Source organism: Apaloderma vittatum, unplaced genomic scaffold (genome assembly GCF_000703405.1).
Source record: "Apaloderma vittatum isolate BGI_N311 unplaced genomic scaffold, ASM70340v1 scaffold3031, whole genome shotgun sequence".
Classification (NCBI taxonomy): Eukaryota; Metazoa; Chordata; class Aves; order Trogoniformes; family Trogonidae; genus Apaloderma; species Apaloderma vittatum.
The window spans coordinates 63,683-84,367 of record NW_009700623.1 but is presented as its reverse complement, the minus strand read 5'-3'; the positions used below and the strand labels follow the sequence as shown (position 1 = coordinate 84,367).

General features: G+C 39.6%; 1 protein-coding gene across 1 annotated transcript in view; it reads right to left on the bottom strand.

Moving 5' to 3' along the window:
* Positions 1-3,702: 3,702 nt before the first annotated feature.
* GPHN (gephyrin) overlaps positions 3,703-20,685 on the bottom strand; it is a gene marked incomplete at its 5' end in the record, with an annotated part of 53,077 nt that continues 36,094 nt past the window's right edge. Inside the window, 6 exons of the mRNA XM_009878800.1 lie at positions 3,703-4,718; positions 6,479-6,575; positions 7,780-7,883; positions 9,274-9,338; positions 12,004-12,077; positions 14,162-14,249. Of these exons, the coding sequence (XP_009877102.1) occupies positions 4,585-4,718; positions 6,479-6,575; positions 7,780-7,883; positions 9,274-9,338; positions 12,004-12,077; positions 14,162-14,249 (562 nt within the window). The remainder of the gene's footprint in view (positions 4,719-6,478; positions 6,576-7,779; positions 7,884-9,273; positions 9,339-12,003; positions 12,078-14,161; positions 14,250-20,685) is intronic.

Genomic DNA, 20,685 nt, shown 5'->3' with positions numbered 1-20,685 from the left:
CTGCTTTAACGAATATCAGCTCCTGCAATTGTTCTCCCTGCTGCAAATCCTTTTTTTTTTAATCTATAGTTGTGACTTTGACCACCCTGTTGTCCCTGTCTCCCAGAAATGTCTCTGCTTGCTTTGACTACATGCAAAAATGCCCTTCCCTGTCTAACCTGTAGTGCTAAAACTCAGCTTTTGCATGAGAGTAACCCCGGGTGACTTTAACTAGCTTCAGGAAGGAGACTAGAAGAGATGTAAAGCATTTAAACAAAGTTTCTTACCTGTGTACAATAACCTTAGAAAACAAATTCTAGCTTGGGAATATATTCCGCAATTTATTTGGGATAAAAGTCAATTAGAAACATTTGGAAAGTATCAGCATAAATGACAGGGAAATTTCAAGTTTTTTTCCTTGATATTAAAAAATTAGTTTCAATTTTCCAGCTAAGGAAAAGCAGAATTTTTGGCAAATTTTGTGCTTGAGCATTTCAACATCTAGCCTTTTCTTTCTTACTCCTAGTTTCCCATCCGGTAAGAGGAAGAGTATAAGGAACATTACATGTCAGCCCATCTACAGCTTGATAACGTAACCTAAATTGTATTCTGACCCCTCGCTTGAGGATCTCGCACTCTCCCATCTACTTCCTAAGGGGAATTACAAAGCTGTACATCCAAATACATCAAATAAATGTATGCAAGAAGGAGACTCTGCCTTTAAAACAACTATTGAACTTGACTGCTGATGAATCTTTATGCACTTCCTGAGTCTTCATGTGTCTTCAGCATCAACCAATACTCACAGCTTTTTGCTATCTGGCCCTTACTTTGCTTCTCTTCTCTTTGTGAACTACAAATGTAGGCACCTGGAAACACCTCATTGCCGTTACGTAAGAAAACAAAGCTGTGATATGTTTCTTCTCTTTTGATTTAATGTATATTGTTTGTTATCTGACACAAAACCTCACAAAGAGTTCAGGTGATGGTGCTATTTTTGAGAAGCTGAGTATGAGAACGTAACAGAGGGCCATGGGAAATGCTGGGCCAGCTTGGCCTGGCACCTGCTTTCCAGAATAAGGTGTCTCACCCTAAAGTCTCACCTCGCAGACATATTCCTGGCCCTGCAAGTGCTGGCAGAGGTGTCAGCCTGAAGAGCTCTCCTGAGCATGACTCCAGGCAGGCCCTCAACACTGCTGACATACAAAGGCAACAATGCCGGCACACGCCATCCTGACACTGACCGACCTGGACCCAAGGCAGCCGGAACGAAAAAGTGGATCCCGTCACTGCGCTGGGCACTTCTGTGGTCAGCGTGGGGTACATGCCAACTGCCTGTGGCCTGGGGACCACCCTTACTGGGCATGAGGCAAGCAGCATGTCTTCCAGACTAAGACATGTCAAAGACGACAATCTCCAGCACTTGGAGCAGAGCAGCGAGCTGCGGAAGACAAAGAGAACCTGGGGGGTGATTCCAGTTGCACATTGTCCTTAAGCAGTATGCATGTTGTAATATGCTTTAAGTGCAATCCTTCAGCTCAAGAATCAAAAAGATTCTATGTTAGTTAGCAATTAGTCATATAGATCTCTAATAACTACCTACAGATGAAAGACACTTCATGTTTAGCATATTTTAATATCAAGATAGAATTTACATTGTAATTTCTGTAATTAAAGACTCAAAATTAGTATATGGAGGAGGCTGATTTATTCTTCTATTTATCAGATTGAACACAGCCCATTTTTGAATGATGTTTCACATTCAGGTGTACAATCAAGGTTTTGGTATCAGCTAGCCAGGCTAGAACAGTCGCTGTAGGATTTTGTAGGTCGCTGTGGGATTATCTCAGCTGGATGACTGGGCCTCGGAAGGCTCACTGCAGACGTTTCTACCCACGCTCATTCCCAAGTGTAAGTGCTGAAGAAAATGCTGTAAAAAGAAGAAAACTACAAATGTTGGAATACCAACCTTATCTTCAGCCATTACTGGCATTGCTTATTGTTGTGAAGTAAGTTACTATTTGATCATGCTAAAACCTTATCTAGAGAAGCAAAAATAGTGAAAATATTCCTTGAAATGTTTCCATTTGCAAGTCTCAGTCGTTGAACCAAAGTAACCACATACAAAGACCCTTTTGTCCTTGATTTCTTTTCTAAAGCTTCCAACCTTCCCTGAAACCGTAAGTTGGGAATGCTAAAAGTAAAAATGTAATTTGAATTGATCTGTTTACATTCATTTATATTAAAACAACCAAGGCAAATTCTTCAGATTTTAGGCTTGATAGCTGAGACATAGTTGTAATAATGATTTATTATTCTGCTCCCAGTTACCTCCCCACCTTCCACCATTACCAAAGGCTGGGCTGTGAGCATCTCTCTCAGAAAGTGCAAGTCTTATTTTCTTGCATAAAACTTTGAACACTGGGCAGAGGGGATTACAAAAAACCAGTAGGGTGGCTAAAGTAGATTATGTTATCAGTGGTTTGGAAAAAAAAATCTTGATTAACCTCCAGATGCTTTATTTGTTACAATGGTAGTTAAGTGTTAGGATGCTGAGATATGGTTTAAATGTAGCCATGCGTTATATACAGCATATTCTCAGCCACATTTGTTTTGAGTAATGGTTTTAATGTAAACCAGACTCAAGATATTTCTGGCTAGTTTCCTCACATCTCTCTTTTATCTTTGTCTAGCATCTCCAATTGCATGAACAATCTTCCCCGAGGTTGTTGTTACTGGTGTCCTTTATAAATTTCCAATTTTGATTATATGCACTGCCTGTAATAACTCCTAACTATATAATAATCCTTTGGATTATAACAGGCAGTGTTCTACATTATTGCTCAGAGATAGGTTAACTCTCCTCTCTCTTCCTTCGTCCATGGTTTCCAATATTGGTACATACAAATACAGGCATTCAGGAATTCAGTTTGGTACCATCCTGCTGCTACATAGCGAGATCACAGAGGTGGACATGTAGTCCAGAACAAAGAAACACAATCAGCATTTTTCTGCTCACCTGCCTTCAGCCTTTGCAAGGGCCTGTGCAGGGAGCGTTCAGGTTCCTGAGCAACCAAAAAGAGTTTGGTTTTAAAACCAGCCTCAGGGATGCCCTCTGTGATTATCATAGAACTACAGCTCTGGTGCACTGTGGCAGTCAGGACCTAAGCCCAAGTTTCTGTGTCCTTCCTGGAGAAGTCTTCAAAAAATCCTGTAGATACATGTTCTGGCTTCATAAATGGAGATGATGAGGTAGCGCTTTACCCACCAATTCCAAGAAGCCTGGTGTTGCAGGGCACTGCTGTGGTCTTAATCCTAGATGAAATGCAGAATTACCAAAATACATCATCTGGCAAAGGGTGAGTAGTCCCAGTATCAAAAAGAGAATGTCATGAAAAACAAAAAAAGAAGCTCTGTCAAATTCCACACTGTGCAGCATAAGGGCTGTCTGCAACTGCTATTTAGATGGGAAAGGAAGTATTCTCCAGCTTTGACTAGTCCAATTGTAACCCCCCCCCCCAACACTGCTTCTATTTTGTCCCTCAGGAGACGAGTGAGAGAGAGCTCACTCCGTATTTTCAGCTCACTCATGACACTAACATGAGGCAAGGCCCTAGATTCCATATGCTACTTTCTCTTCCTTCCTGTCCTCTTCCCCCACCCCAAGTACCCTCTTAAACCACTACTTTTTGTGGTTCACACAACAAGGCTAAACAAGTGAAATTTTAAATAATGATTGAGGATTTTTTTTATTCATTTAAGTTTCAATATCATTACAGAAAATGTTATGGTACAGAGTTGTTTAACATTAGGTTTTATTTCTTTGCTCATTTAATTTCCACACGAATGCTGGTAACACTAATATCTGTACAAGATCAGTCTTTGATTTTTTTAAATTTTTAGTTCTGTACATTTTTAAATGTATTGGTTAAAAAGGCTGTCAGCACTTAAGGAAGCGATTTTTTTTGTTTGTTTGTTTGTTGAAATAAAAGGTATCCAGTTACTGCCCAAGAGTACTGAGCCGGGTGGCTGCTGGGACAAGAGAGATCCCTGAATGCGCCGCGAGGTGGGAAGACCTCGGGGCTTCATTGGGTTCCCAGTGCAGCCACTCTGCTTTTGGCACTGTGCACATCAACACGAGATACAAGATAAAGAACAAGCAGAAGCTCTCTGTGAAGCGGTTATGAAGCATACTAATAAGGGAAATCCAAGTGTTGTCTACGCTAGTATAAATAAGCAGACAGCCTTGTTTTAAGAGCATAAGTAGTTGTATCTTAAAGATGAGAAAAAACACAAGTTCTGCAGGCACCTACCGCTGTCTACTAAAAGCTACTGCTATTAGAACTAGCATTGAACACACAAAGCAATTGCAAGGAAAGGAAAAGGTTGCTTTGATATAATCAGAATAAATTTCTTTGTTAAGATTTGTTTTAAAGTTTTTTTTAAAAGGTATTTATTTAAATTCCATTTGAAATATAATTCAAGATGTTGACTATACTGATCAACTTTTATCCAAATCAGAAAAACTAGCTGTGCCGTTGCATATTACAGGATACAGTCAATGATATGTGGACATGCATCAAAGCTTCGCTCTTGCTGGTGACATCATAGCCTTCCAATGACCATGACATCCACCACCTCCCCCTTGTGAAGCTCCACATACTGCTCTGTCTTTGGAGGTAGCATCAACAGTCCATTGGCACTGCGCATACTCATCAGACGACTGCTCATCTGATTCCCTGCCGGAGAGCGAGAGAAAAAATTCAGTTAGGCTTTCAGTTAGTTTTGAATGCTGCAGCATGCCATGTGGGAAACAAGAGCTGCTCTTGTGGAGATGTTCATGTTGCTTATTCCTAGAGCTGGGATCTCGCTGTTCCAAGGTGGATGGAAACAAAGAACTCTGCAGAGAGTTAGTCAACCTCTCATCGCTCTGCCTCTCGGAACTTCCACTCCCTTTGCTGATGGCTTTCCTGTCCAGTCTTCCACATTATCTGGACCTCATATCTTGTCCTAGTGAGTTGCTTTTCTGTTGGAATTTCTAATTCCATCAAAATTACTTTATGTGTACCTAATTCTGACAGTACAAACAACAAGCACAGTCTAGAGTAAGTCTGATTCACTGTATTCTCCTCTCTGATTAGTCTCATTTAGGATTAGTAGCTTAGCACGAGTAGATAAAGCACTTGAAGCCTTAGGGTGCAAGAGCTGATGAGCACTAAACTTTTTGATAAAACTAATGCTGCTAGCACAGAATTAGCTGAATCCAGCATGTGCAGGCAGAATGAAGAAGGGCCAAGGAAACAATCCCAAGACAATAAGCTAACTGCAGAAGGCGAGCCTAGTGACAAATAAGTCAAGAGACCACTGACTAGAAATTAAATGTTTGGACCTGGGGATCAGGTGCTGAGTGGTGTGAGTATAAATGGAGGGCATGATCCAGGGTAGGGGTCCCTCTCCAGAGGCATCCAGCTCAATCTGTAACCTGAAAACTAATAAATGAGGAATTGGAAACCTTCCCTTTAGATTTTTGAGAGGGATCCCAAGGTCAGATCCTGTTATGGTGGCCGGCTGTGTAAATCACACACACCTCCTTAAAAGAACGGGTTTCTCTGGGACTATGGTCTGAACGCAAAGAGCATCACATTGGTACTAGTGATGAAAAATGAAAATGCAGTAAGAAGTCATGCCCTTTAGTCTCTTGGTTTTCAAACTTCCAGCCTGACAGAGAAATCACTCCAGATGGTTTGCTTGCAAAAGGAGAGAAGTGGTGCACAATAGAACAGAGTTAAACCAAACACAGTGTTACAGGTGTAAGTAATACCTTGACTTATACTTGCATATAGTGCTTTGTATTGAACAGTCTGGATGCAGCAAAAAGACAATTAGTTGTTTAAGTACCTGAATCTCTTTTGAAACTGGCAGAGTCAGTCTTCTAGCGGTATACAGCTAAAAAAGTATTCAAATATAGAATTTACCTCAACTGCAGCTGAGTATCCAGAAGTATTCCTAGCTGGCAAACTTAATAGAAGCCTTAGTCTGCTTCAAGAGCCTCTGCTATCTCTTCTACTTTTCCAGTTCAGCTAGAATCACACTTCTTTTATTTGTATTGTTCCTACCAATGCCCCAACTTGTATTCAGTGCATGCACCAGAGCAAAAGTAAGCAAAGTTGTCTGTGAGTGCGAGTAAGCATGGGTAGATGCTTATAAAAAGGGATGTGTGCACATAGGCAAACGTGCAGGTGTGTCTGTGGGTCAGGTTACTCAGAAAGAGGAAGCTTTAATGGTAAAGTTGGTAAGTCATATCACGACTGAATTTTATACTAATGTACATGTAGTATAATGCATGTGCAGGAGTGTGCCAGCAGAGCAGTCTGCATAAGCACACTCTTGGCTGTTTGGTGCACAGCATGTGCATATTCTTGGTTGTTTTTAGACATCTCTGTAGGAAGGTAAGGATGTGTGTGAGCGTGTCTGTCAGTCCGTGTGACTGGGCACTAACCTGTACTCTGTGCCCAAGGTAGCGGTTCTTGGTGATGCCAAGTCAGTATGCACCGATGATATTCTGGGCGGGGGTCCAATTTTACATCACATGATAACTGTAGAAGGAACAAAGAAAGGATGAAAATGTCAGGCATTCAGATTGCACTAAGATAACGAAATGATCTGCTCAATTGTTTTCCTTTAAAAACGTCTTTTTAAAAACTTGTTTTTTGAGGCCAGATGGTGTCTACTGCAAGATCAAAAGCTGTAGGAGGTACAGATTGCAGTATTAAAGGGAAATACAACTGTAATATTATAATATCAAAGTGTATGATGGAGTCTACATGCATTAAGTGAAATATTCCAAAGCTGTTCCTTTACTCGGAGTTTAAAGATAGTATTTCTCTGGGAAAAGCTTTATAATTTCTGGTCTCTAGATTACACTGCATAAAGATAAAAATTTTATTTGCATTCAAAATTTTGCTAGTTCTGACAAAAGGAAAACGGCCAATCTTTGAAATGAAAAGACTTACAGGGGAAGTATCACAATGGAATTTAAAGGAACATATCGGAAAAATCATGCAAAAGTGAGGGTCACCTCAAATTGCTCTCTGTTTTGGAATATTTTAGATGTGTGAGTAAATTCGGGATGCCTGAGGAAGTGTGAAAGAGAGACACGGGATAAGCAGTAAGAGAAAAGTGCAAAGTCAAGAACACCAGGAAGTGCTTTAAGAGGTAATGTGTTTCTTGGTACTTTATTTGACTCAAAAATAAAAGAATAATACCTCATAATAAAATACCTTAAATCCATATTCAACAGAGTTACAATATCCATGACTTCTTATAAGAGTGAAATGAATAGTTTAAGGGATTTATATTGCTTAGGGTAGGAGTCATGTGGGTAACTTATATAAATAACTCAAGGACAGAAAGGCTTTAAAGTTTGTATTTTCTATTGCTAATACAGAGCTATCCAACTCTTTAGGTATTCCCAGATTACACTGCATTTTTTCCACAAGGTAAAATGAGTGGACTTTTTTAAACAGGAAAGTGTCCTCCCTGCCTGATGGGCAAATGCCTGCATTTGTACATCTTGCTCCATTAGATGGCCATCTAACTCTTAGAAATTATGGGAATGACTATTACCATTAACAGAGATTGAGAATGTACGTCTGTTTTGTGTGAACTTCCTTCACCTTGCCAGAATTAAGTCTAGGGCTCAGATTTCTCCCTCCTCCCTGAAAAAATGGCCTTTCAGAGACCAAGAAGCTGCACTGCAACATCTTAAGAGAATTTTTAAACAGAGGACAAGCTTCTTACCCTGGCTTTGATGATGGTGGGCCGAGGATCCAGGATACCCTGCATTTTCCTCAGTGCAGGAACAACAAAGAGATTGCAGGTGACAACAGCTGACACAGGGTTGCCTGTAGGACAAAGCAGTCGGTGGTGACTCCCTCTTGATTCACTCTCTGAAATGCTGACAGTGATCTCATGTTTTTACAGCGATTGTACTCTAAAGGACTCTAAAGAGCTTTTCGTGCTACGTACAGGAAACATTTCATCTGAGACTGGGGCAGCATGTGGTAAGTACACCTGTTGGAAGCTACACTCTCTGGCTGACGGAGGGCTGAAATCCTGCCCCAAGCAGAACTGCCCCATATTCCTCAGGTCAGAGAATCACAGAATCATAGAATTGTCAAGGTTGGAAGGCACCTTAAAATCATCTAGTTCCAACTCCCCTGCCATGGGCAGGGACATCTCCCACTAGACCAGGCTGCTCAGAGCCTCATCCAACTTGGTCTTAATCCAACCCGGTCCTACCATTTCGCTTTGCTCCTCCGTTGCCTTTTGTCTTACACCTAGATTTGTCTGGGGCTGGGGCAGGGTTTATTTCGTGCAGGTGAATGTCCTAGCTGATAAGGCTTTTGATTCATGATTAAGGTTTCCAAGACCTATGGAAAAATAACTTTCAGTTCCCTAAGAGAGCAGCAAAATTCTTTAACACACATTCTCAGGAGAATTCTATGGATTTATACATTTTCTGTTGTCTCACAAGAGCAATATATGACCACTGTCTGTCAAACACCACTTGTCTCACTCACCTGGACTTCCCTAGATGACAGGTCTAAAATAAATACTACAAACAGACAGATGCTCTATTGATCTCTCCTCCAGAAAAAAAACATACGGCAGCAGCTAAAACACGAGAGAAAAAGCACTGGAGATACATCTGAAAACCACCAGCTTATCAAGAACAGGATTCCTTGTGTGGTCAAATATCCATGCAGAGCCAGAACAAGAAGAATAAAATAAATTCCTCCTGATTTAGGACGGTAGCCAGACATTTGTAGCCAGACCTCTAAGGAATTTCCCAAGGCAGGAGGTGAGACGGTGCTGCCCTTTTTTGGTTTGTGATAAAAAAGAATATTCTGTGACATGTTTGTTTGCACTCCCTTGGTTTTGTCTCCATTTTCAGTATGTCAGAGTGGATTCACTGACTTACACGGAGAATATTTACTGGGAAGGTGGAGGGAACTGTGGGAAAAAACCCACCCCTGTAAAGTACCATTTTACGAAACCCGCAGATGGAAGAAATTATAAAGTCTGTACACCAGCAAATTCTGAGGGCAGGAAAAGGGGAGAACTCCTTAGTATATCCCTACAAGTCCATCTCTTAGTGAAATTTCTGGGAAAACTTCACAAGTCCCTTACTTAAGGATGCCAACACCAGACGTAGGTGCTGTGAAACCTCACTGTTCTGTTTCACATCTGTCATTATGCACAGCAGCAAAATTAATCCATAAAACACCTTACCTGGGAGCGCAAAGATTATTTTTCTTACGCCATCAATATCCAGAGTTGCAAAAGTTGTTGGCAGGCTATGGAAAAGGAAAGATATTTAATATCTGCACTAGACTTTGACTGAACATTATTATGTTATTATCTAAGACATCTGGAAGAGAAAACAAAACAGGATCTCTCTCAGCAGTTCATTAGCACCTACTGCTTATTCCACACTGGGAGTATAATCCTCTCTTTGTGGTGACGGAACAATTAGTTTTTCTTGGTATTCAGCTATGAACTTTTAAGTAGACGATTTTGCTTCAAGTGAAGAAACATCTAAGAGCAGATAAACAAGTAATCAAAAAAATCTAAATTCTGTCTTCATGCTAGAAGACAATTAACAAAGAAGTGATACTGAAATTATGCAGTTATAGAGCTCTGTATGTTTTTCATATAAGGCTCTCCAGATTTTTTATAACATTGGTGACTCTAGCTTCCCTTACTCCAGTGTCTACAGCAGTAGTGACAACGGAGAAGTATCTCGGAGCAGCAAATGCTAGGTAGTCTGCAGATGAAAAAAAAATGGGATGTAGAGGCAGAGCTGCAGTCAGGTAAGACCTAGGTCAGTCAGCAAAGAGCTCACTTTGCCTTTCAGAGCTGCTCCTGAGTGATCTCTAGTGACTTGTTATCAGGGCTATTGCAGTTACAAAAATAGGACAGTAATGTAATGGCTCAAGAATGTAGCTGGCAAAGACAAGGGACTCATCTTTTAAAAAACATTCTTCATATATACAGATGTATGTTAATACCACAATACTTTATAGGACAATAAATAGGCTGAATTCCTTGGCTTCATCTTGAGCTAGCAACTAACACCTGGTGGGCAGACGACAGTTGCTGACCAGCAGCAGCTTTGGAGATTTGCCACACTTCAGTCATTACTATCTACTATCTAGTTTTGTACTTGCTATGACTAATCAATATCCTATTTTACCAGGGGAAGGTGATGTTTGAAATTTCTGTTTTAAAATGTCTCTAACATAATGGGAACTACGTGCCAGACCTCCAGATCTTATAACCAGTGCTCAGACTGAAGTACAAAAGAATCAAATCGCTAATTCATATTTACTGGAAACTCTGAACTCTGATACGAGATTTCAACACTGTTATTGGTAGAGTCTCCCAGTACTTTCTTCTGGCAGAGCTGCTAGACAAGATGCAACCTTACACTAGCTCATAAACTTTCAGATCAAGCGGAGGAATGGTAAATCCCAGGCATCACTATGCAGTCACGTAGCACATAAAAATACAAAGCAAATTCTGACTTTGCTCTTGGAACTTACTCAAGGGAATTTTGCCTTTTAAGACAGAATTGATAAAAATGAAGACACATGATTTGCTATTGCACTACAGCCACCGAAAATGAGAGTGCTTACATTCTCAGTAAGATTAGATGACCAAATGTTTTGCTAGCAGTAAGAAATATCTTTCTTATGGCATAAATGAAAATGGATGTTTGAGGAAAATAAGATTTCTTAAAGCTCTTCGGGCTAGTTATTAAAAGTTTTATTGCTACAAGTCTACAGAGGGATCACCAGAAGAAGGAATTATGTCTGCTTTCAGATAGGCCAGAACCAGAATTAAATATTCTGAATTCTCTAAATCAGGTTATGCATTCTTGTCAGCAGCAGAGGCTGGAGTGCTCATCCCACATTTGAGATGTACCCACATCAGCTGGAGCAGTATGACAGAAGCAGTGAGCAATTTCCATGCCTGGGCTACACCTAGCACAGGGAAAAATATGCTTTCAGCTCACTTGTGCCTTTTACAGAAGGGAGGTGGTGGCTGTAGCAGCACAAGCACCAAACCCACATGCAGTTCTCTACTGGCTTGTATGCAGAGAGAGTAAAAGTATTTGTTCTCACAGCAAACATCCACTTTCTGTTCTGCTCCCTGGCAACAGCTACGGGCTAGAAGGAATCACTCCTCAGAACTGCACTTGGACTTGTCTTACTGCACTGTGCCAGCCCAGCTTGCAAACAAGCTGCATTCCCTGGTTGGCGAGGCAGAGCTGTAGGCATCTTTCTGGTACTGTACTGTGAAAGAGAACCCTCCATTTCCAATTCGTGTAGCTTTCATTTTCTCTGCAAAGCACAGTTGCAGACTCATTAATTAGCAGCGCTACAGCAAAGGAAAGCAATGCTGAAACATTTTTCTGAGGCAAACAAAACGCACAAGGATAGTGTTTACTTTAAAATTACTATGCTCAATATGCCAGTTAGATAGAACTTTGTAAATTAGCCATCGTTCCACCTCTCTCAAGAAATTACCTGTTAGTAGGAATATGACTTATGCAAATTCTGAAGTGAAATGAGATGCTTGTTAAGTAAAACAGCAGTTAAATGTCCTTATATTTTCTGGTTATTTCAGAGGAATGTCAATATCTGAGGTCTGTGATCACAGTGAAGACTGTGGCCATGTTTATACCATGCTGGTGCCCCCTCAATCCCCAAACCTGATTTGCAATAGTTATCAGAGAAATTTCTCTTACTGGGAAAAAGTAATCTCTCTGTTCCAGGTAACTTCACCCATAAAAATGACAAATAATCTGAATAGGACTGATTTTGCTTCTTTTCCTGTATATATCTACCATGCAGTTTATAGTAGATTTGGAAAATGGAAATCTGTTGAAGCACTTATACAGGATATTTGGCCCAATACAATCTCCATCTATATTGCCTAAGTAGAAAGATTTCTTACCCCGGTTTCATAAAAACTCTGCCAAAGTGAATCTGTGCATGAAGATCAATATCCAGCACCTGTTTAAGATAGTCCTGTTTAAATTCAAAAAAGAAGATCAATTAAGTAACATCAAAGTGGCTTACATCATCTAAGCATTCAAAGCAATTAATTAATATCAAGTGAAGACGAAAGACTTTATATCTCAAAAGCACTACAGTCCAGTGGGGAATTTCCAGCATTTGAAAGAAAGTATTTTCAAAAAGAAGAGGTGAAGAATAGACTCGTTTTAAGTGCCAAACCTGACTCCATGAGGATATAGTAATATATTTATTTCAAAGTCAGCTGCAGCATCGAAATCTTAGAAGACCCCACAAATACCTACTGCTAAAACATTCTCTATGTCAATGATGAAAAAACCTTTTATGGTTGAAAGGTAAGATTTAAAAATCATCAAGTTACCTAACTTCTGCCATTTAAGCTATCTAGCAGTAGAGTCAGTGATCTCCTACTACTTTTTGAAATCAATACTGTTTGTAGAAATCATAGTTTTCCAGGATACTGTAATTATTGTAATTTCTTGGGGACATGGTCTAATGCACAGTGGTTGGGTTTAACAGTTCTTAAAAAGGAAAAACTGTGGGTGGCTTGTGCATTAGTTCAGGTTAAATGATTTTCATAAACACCATCGAACCAGTTATTAAAACAAACTGAATTACTTGTTTAGTCTTTATTGAAAATTGCTGTGCTCAAAGATGTAGTATCCTGTCCGTTTAGTGAGATTAAAGACACAGGACATAACAGTTATCTGTGAAGAGAGTCTTTGGAAGCAGTAAATCTGAAGCTCCCTCACAGTTTCTTTCTCATCTTTTTTTTGTTTGTTTGTTTGGGTTTTTTTCGGGTTTTTTTTTTGGTTAAATATGTGTGTTTTGATACTTGGAAAGCAGCAACTTTTTTTCAGCCAGGCATGAGTTCTCAATTGCATTAACCCCGTTTTTACTTTCAATTTACTTTTTGGGTGTTCAGTTATTTCACTAAAACTGTTGGAAGCTCAGGATGGGAGGGCTAACCATCAGTGGAGTACAGAGCCTATTGACCTGATGCTGTTGTCTCAAATTCAGACTGGGGAGAAATTCACCAGAAGGCATAAATGCCTGTAAGACCACTCAGCAGTCCAGTCGCTTCCTAGTGTTCCTGCGTCTGCACTACATCGCCACGCTACCAATTCAAAGACCAGCACTTGTCCTTGATTATTTTTCTGGGAATACCGAGGACAACAGTGGGATTGAAAGTAATTGGCACTGGTTTATTTCCATGATGTATCCAACCATATGATTTCTACTCAGAAAAGTGACAAAAACAGCACTCATGTTTGCCATCTCCTAACGACTGTCTTTAGCATCTGTTAGTTATAAAAGGAGAGATGTTTCTTTTACCTGCCAAACTCACAGATTCAGCCTGGGATCAAAAAGTAATCTGAGTTTTCCTTCGCATAAGTCATGATTAATAAATGTCCTGCAGGTTCATCTACGCCCCACCAGCATCTGTGTATCCCTATTTTCTTTGATGGTTTTGGCACAGGGATTACCAACAGGAACTCAATCAACAATTCTGTTAATGATTCAAAAGGCAAATATATCAGCTCACTGTGTCTCATATGTATTGCCTCTGTAGGACTATCAGGCTCAAAATGTGATAAAACTATTTTTGTAACAGATATAGCTTTGGCATATTCAGGAAACAGATTTGCTGAGTAAGAAAGAGCTATTTAGACTCTCGGGTTGCTGTTCGAAGTACTTTCAAAGTAGCTTTGTTCTATCTACATATTATCTGCTCTAAGAATAAAAAGAAGTCTGTTGCCTTCATGTGCTATTAACCAAGCACTTTCCTCATCACAACCATATAAATCCTTCCATAAATAAAAAGACATTTGCAAATCACTGGCCTCAAGAATTAAGATCTTCCCTGTTGTTCTATGTTCTACTGTAGTACAGTAATGAGAACAAAGGGAACGAGGTTAGCACTGAAGACTATTTTCTTAATTAATTCACATTTAAATCTTCCAAAAAAAGTAAGATCCCTTTTTAATAAACATTAATACAAAGGCAGAAGTTCTGACAACAGACTCACTTGAAATTCTTACATATATTGTAGCAAGTCAGACTTAAATTTAGCATACCTTTTCCCCCATAGATACACCTCCTGATGTAATGATCACATCAGCACGGCTGATACCCTCATTCAGTGCATTCAGTAAATCATCTGGGCTACAGAAAAGAACAGGCAGGCAGATTAGTGGCACGGAACTATTTTGAGTTATGGTGTACGTAAGTGTCTGTGCACACACACAGCTGCACATACCCCACGTATCTTAAGTAGTAGATACAGTTCTAGGATAATATCTTTTCTTTCTTAAGACTCCACATGGCTCTATTCCAGTCAACAACTGCAACTACATTAAGTGAACACCACATGGTTTGGCACCTTTCTGAGAGCTTTGTGGCAGGAACAGTGGGATAGTTTTGGGTTGGGACTGAAGAACAGTAACACAAGTGTCTAAAAGTATGTCATTTGCACAGTAGGTAGCAATACAAATTACAATTTAGATCAACTGACAGGGCTACATAAAAGGACCTGACATGTGAAAACTATTGGCCACCAAGCAGGCTGCACTACTACCTGTCCAGCTTTTCTGATGTGTGCAAAAATGGGGGTAAGGCTCCACTTTAAACTTCCAGCCCTGAAAAGTGGGAGTAAATCCCTTGTTTACTTCTCCATTAGAGGGCTCTGCAGCAAAGCCCGCTGTACAAACCCACAATCCATCCTGTCCAAGCATCTATTGACCTTCATGAGAAACAGTGTAACGGGAGCTGTGATGTTCTTCCATACAAAGAGTATAACTGTGAAGGTGAAGGATAGAATCTGAGTATATTTAAAGTGAAATCTTAACTGGTATCTTAACTCTCTTTTTTAGATCTAAACTGGAAATGTTGAAGCAGCCATTATCTAACAGCAGTACTGATGTTAATACGGAGCTTCAAGGCACGCGGTGGAGAAACTCAGTAATACCACCTAAACATGACCAAAGGAATCCAGATGAATTTCCAATATATTACCTGTACACTTTGCATTTAACATTTGTGGAGTGACCAGAAGCTGACTACTGTTCGACTATATGTAACGTTCCTTCAACTGTACTTTTCACTTGAATGACTGTGAAAGCTTTTCATGGGAGGATGTCCCTTCTTAGCATGCAATTGAATGAATGGCAATAATGCTAGTGACTGTACAAAGGACTTCACCTGGAACACAGCACCTTAGTTAACTGTCACACTAAAATTTCAAAGTGCCATTATGGGTTACCAAGGCTTTGCAGGGTGCTAGTGGCAGGTAGGCTATCCTTACGGAACTATGTATTTCACTAAAAGACAGAATCACTGCAGTTATTTTGGGGTTCAACCTGGAAACCAGAAAAGTAGAAATATTATGCGAGTCCTGGTTGACCTTTCAGAGACTAACAGAAACTGCATGTTTCAAAAGGTGTCAGAAATAAAAATCTTCTCCTCTGAGCATCCCATCTTTGCCCCTGGTTTAGTGAAATAGAAGCAGCAAGCAGTTTACATTACGCGGTGCTGTGTGAACTACAATTCATGTGACACGTGGCAGACTGCGCTCCCTCACTGAGTAGGTATCTCAAGTGGATGTGACCCTGCACACTTCTCGTCTCCTTACAAGAGATCCCTCAAGTGTTGTCTGCCATTACAAACAAAAACTCCAGACCCCTTCTGCACCATGACCAGTGACTGATGCAGCATCTTCTTTGGCATCACAGTGTGGTTATCCTGCAAAACTTTTCCATTTGTGTTGGGTTACATCCACTCTTTAGGGCCATATTGCTTTGTAAGAGGTAGACAAGAAACTACAGCAGAAAGAAGAGCAGATTGCTGGTGCCATAGTGTAGGCTGTAATCAATCAGATAGAATTATGCACTACCATGTTTATAGAGGAAACGGTGGCTGCAGATATAGTGGCATGCCTCCATGACTTTTGTTTAGAATACTGGGTATCTTGGATACTCTAAATGGCCTATAACGAATGGCTGAACTCTTTGCGAGAAAACATAACACCATACAGACTTAGGCAAAACCATCTCTGTCTTTCTTCTTCAGGAAACAGAGACAGAGCTACCCTTTCCGAAATCCTGGGATCATTTTATCCAAAACCAACACAAGTTGTCACTAGTTGAGAAAGTCAAGAAGAAAGAAGCAAGTGTGCGCTGGCTACAAGTCTTCTTCAGAACCAACTGTTTCGTATTGATTGCCTAAGTAGTAATCTGCAAGTAGTAAGATATTATTTAGGATTATTACAGAGTTTGTAAGAGGAAAAGTCTCTTAAGATCTAACTATTCCTTAATCCTTGCCAAGGAGGGTGCAGACTGGAATGCAACAAGGAATATGTGTTTATTACACAGCCCGATATGGACCTTCCTGAAGGTCGATGACAGTCAGACACTTATGTCACGATTACTAGGCTGAGACTGCTTTCAATGTATTTTTCTCATTGTGATGCAGCTGAGGAGCTTACCTGGAGCTTGCTCCAGGCTGTTTCATTTTATCCTGCTTAATTATTTAAAAATTATTCATAGGTAGCAAGACCACCTGTCTGGGGACATCTTAATTCTGGATTATGAAGTATTTTTACTTTTGGTTGTGGTTTGAGAATAACGGAAAGAAGAGTAAAAAGCAAACAAGTCCATATTTAACTGTGTTAAATAGAAGTGCTCCTACTTATCTATTGAATATATATATAAATATCCTTAACAAAGTAAAAAAACCCAAACCAAAACCAAAATAAGCTCAAACTCAAAGCAGTTCAGGACTCAGCTCACACGTTTGTTTATGAGGGTAGCATACCACTGGAGTAGTTCATCATACAGCTTTTTTACTGTATGTCATGTAAAAAGTTGAAGATTAGTGGACTTGGTGCATATTTTTTTAGCATTTCCAGTAGAATGACCTGTACAATATATCCCTTTCTTTACATTCTGTACAATGCAAGGCATTTAAAAAAACTACCACTAATACTTTATTCAACCAATAGCACTGTGTATCATCTTCAGCAGTTGCAAAATGCACTGAATTAATCTGAAATGAAGGGTGTGATAGAAATTTTGTTGTAATAAACTCAATGATTATGCTAGTTTGGTTTCTATTCTGAAGAAAGAAGATATTTACAGAACACCCTCCTTTGCCTTTGCAGAAAGCATAACTCTTCTTGCTGGATTTGGCACTCAGGTCTGCCTAACTTTCTAGTTCCACGACTCTGCAATTAACACAAAACACTCCTTACAGGAGTCACCTGCCGTAATCCCCAATCAACACTGCAGCAAACAGTTTCCTTGCCTTTAGTGGATTTATTGCAGAGAGTTATCATTTGAATTGCATATTAACACATATTTGATATAATAAGATACTATTTCTCTTCTCTTCTATAACAACAAGCAGCTTCTCCTTTGGATTGACAGGGAAAGAAAGTAAATAATTGGAGACTATTAACTTCCGGAAGATTAGACAAAATAACTTCAGTGTAACAGGACAAGATTGTTCTAAAAGGCCTGTGACAAATCACCATGGAGCTGAGAAATAACACTCGCTGCCTGAGCAGGTACAGATCAGAAGCTATATTCTGAAGCCCTGGCCATTGCTAGGGGCAGGACACCGGATTAGCTAGACCAATGGTGTAATTTACTCTGATAAATCCTTTAAAGTGTCTTGTGAAAGTGCTATTCTTGGATTTCTTTCCTTCATGGGCACAACTGCAACAGGTGCGTAAATATAATGGTGAATAACTTAATAAAGTAGATTTTGATGGGAAGCCTCATTTCCAGATGGCAAAACTAATCTGTCTCATTTGGTGATTTTCAAAGTCAGAGTGACATTGTGCACAAGAAGCGAGGATGCTCTTCTTACCTTCTGCAACTGAATAAAAAATAAAATTATACTCCCTGTATGTTTCAGAACACATCCCAGCATCTTCTGTAAATACAACTAGGAAAATTTGTTCTATAAAGATTACACAGAGTTTACAAAAGAATTCTCAACAGCAGACATCCCCACCTACAGCAGGCTGTCTGCACAAATATTATGTGCATTGTACACGTATTTTTGAAGCTGCAGACATAGCTGCAGACATTTATGCTTTGCATAAAGCATCCATATACTTTTAAATACATCATTATATTCTCCACTAACTTTGCTACTCTGTTAAACAGAGTATCTACTTTACTATCCCAATTTCCTGAACCTCTTTATTCAGTTTTATGGAACAGAATGAGCAGTACAATCTGGAAATTAGTTGGAGGGAATCTGCTGTATAGTGGCAGGAGCATGTGTAGAATCCAGTAGGCAGATGCGTGACACTGCAGCTGACGTGCCACTTAATTTCATTAATTTGAAGAGAGGGCTTGCAGGATGGCAGTATACCAGAATAGGAACACCTTCTGGATTCATGAAAAATTCTGATTATCAAAGCTACCTTGTGGAAAACTGTTATGCAGCATTTGACCACTGAGCTGTTTTTGAACTGAAAAGATACACATGAGCTTAAGAGCTTGAGACAGAAAATGTCTCATTAAAAGAGACATCAGCCTTGCAGGAGATTTTTTCCTTTCTCTCTCTCAAAAGAAAGAACTACAGTACAATCAAGACCAAAGAATTCTATGTTTTAAGTGCCATTTTGAAGTACCCTAAATCACAGAGTAATTTTCTCTTTCAAATAGAAATCAACATCTGTTAATTCAATTCTGTTGATCCTATTGTTGTGCTTCACTGTCATTAATTGCAAATCTGTCAGCCTTTTCTCTGATACAACCCTTAACACCAGTGGTTTGATATATGTAATTAAACTGCTCAGCTTTATAATTTAATACAGAAAACAAACAGCAACAAATGGTAATCTGCATCACCTGTCACTCTGCAGTAAAATTAAGTGATTTTCCTTAGGACTGACTTATCAAGCCATTGTCACAGCATAAAATCCATAATTCATTACTGATTTCCAAGACCATTTCCATCAAGTTCTCTGCCACAAGTCTCACTTATTCAAATTAACCTCATTACCTGACAGTAATTTCCAGTCCTTGCTGTTCATCGCAACATACCGCTATTATTGTTGGGTGACTAATAGTAACACTTGTGATTGTTGTACTCTTCTATGCTTCAGTCCAGGCTTTTATAAACCCAGGTCTTCTGGAAGCCTGTACTTGCAAAATTTGTGCATCCAAACCATCATGGTTAGCACCTTAAATCTGTGTCCTTATAGATATACTGGACACAGCTACAGAAAGGTATGCTTGCACCAGAATGCACCAGATGCATGCAGAAGTGTCTGTTGTGAGACAGACAGCTGGGTAATCTTTCTTGCCTACTGCTTTGCTTTATTTGAAAGCATCTCATGTATTTGAGTTATGTCCTGACATGTGTCCTCACAGCTTCAGGGGAGCTACAGATTCCTGGACACGTAGTGAAAACCGAAGTGCCAGCAATGACCCTACACCAATCTCGCCACAGACCAAAGCAGAGCAACTGCTCCTCTAAACGACAGCAGTTCATTGTAAACTTCAAAAGGCTTTGTGCCATCTGCAGGTACCCTGAGTTTAGCACATTCTGGCCATGCACACACACTGGGAACAGTGGTTTGTGCTAGTTTTGCATCTTCCGCCGTATTTTTTTTGCTAAACAGATCTCCCATAATAAGAAAAGATTTAACTAAGGTACAAGGCCCTGGTAGAAATGTCCTTTGTATGCAAACATCCCAATCAAACCTCTAGTCCTGTACCTGAAAAAAACCCCACCTTCAAAGTAACAAAGAATTTACGGAAGTAAAACTTTCATCAAAAAAACACGGAGTGCACTTAGTGTACTCAGACAAAGATCTCATCAAGCTCAATGACATTTCTGTTTGAGGAAAGATGGGATAATGGTTTGATCCTTTATGATTAACTCTCATTTTTCTTCTTGTGCGCATTCAGCTAGGTGACAGATTTCAAAATGAATAGATGAATGCAGCTAGGCATAAAGACAAAGTCTGTCACCCACTTCTCACCTCACGGCCAGGAGGAGTATTTTGCATATCAGTAATTTGCAGGCTGCAGAATAGATGAATAGATGCCATATTAGGTTTAGTCAACTAAAACCCAACTTGTGTAGAATGCAATATTGAATGTAATTCAATGAATGTATTTCAATGAATATAACTCAATGAATGAATATTTGAATGCAGTAGGAATTCTGTCTTTTGACTAGTATGGTTTTCTAAAGCAGAAGAAGATCCAATTTTGATGATGTATGTAGGAACATATGGGCACTCTTCTGAAACTGTATTTGTTTCAAAATTCTCCAGTGTATTGAATCATATTCTCATAATGTTTCTTCTTCTACCTTCTGTGGTATTCCCCTAGATCCCATTGAACAGATGCAATATGTTTTTCCTAAGAATACAGACCAGCCTGTGAGGAAAGCTGGAATAATTACAGTAGCTTCTGGCTTGTACAACATGACTATGTAAGTTTTGTCTGTCTGATAGCAACATAAAAGAATCTTTGTTACTTTTTGCTGCTCCTTTAATTGCTGCTGCTGCAAATAAGAACGCTTTTTCACAGAGTATTCTTTCTCATGTTACATTTAAGAACTCAGACTTTGACTA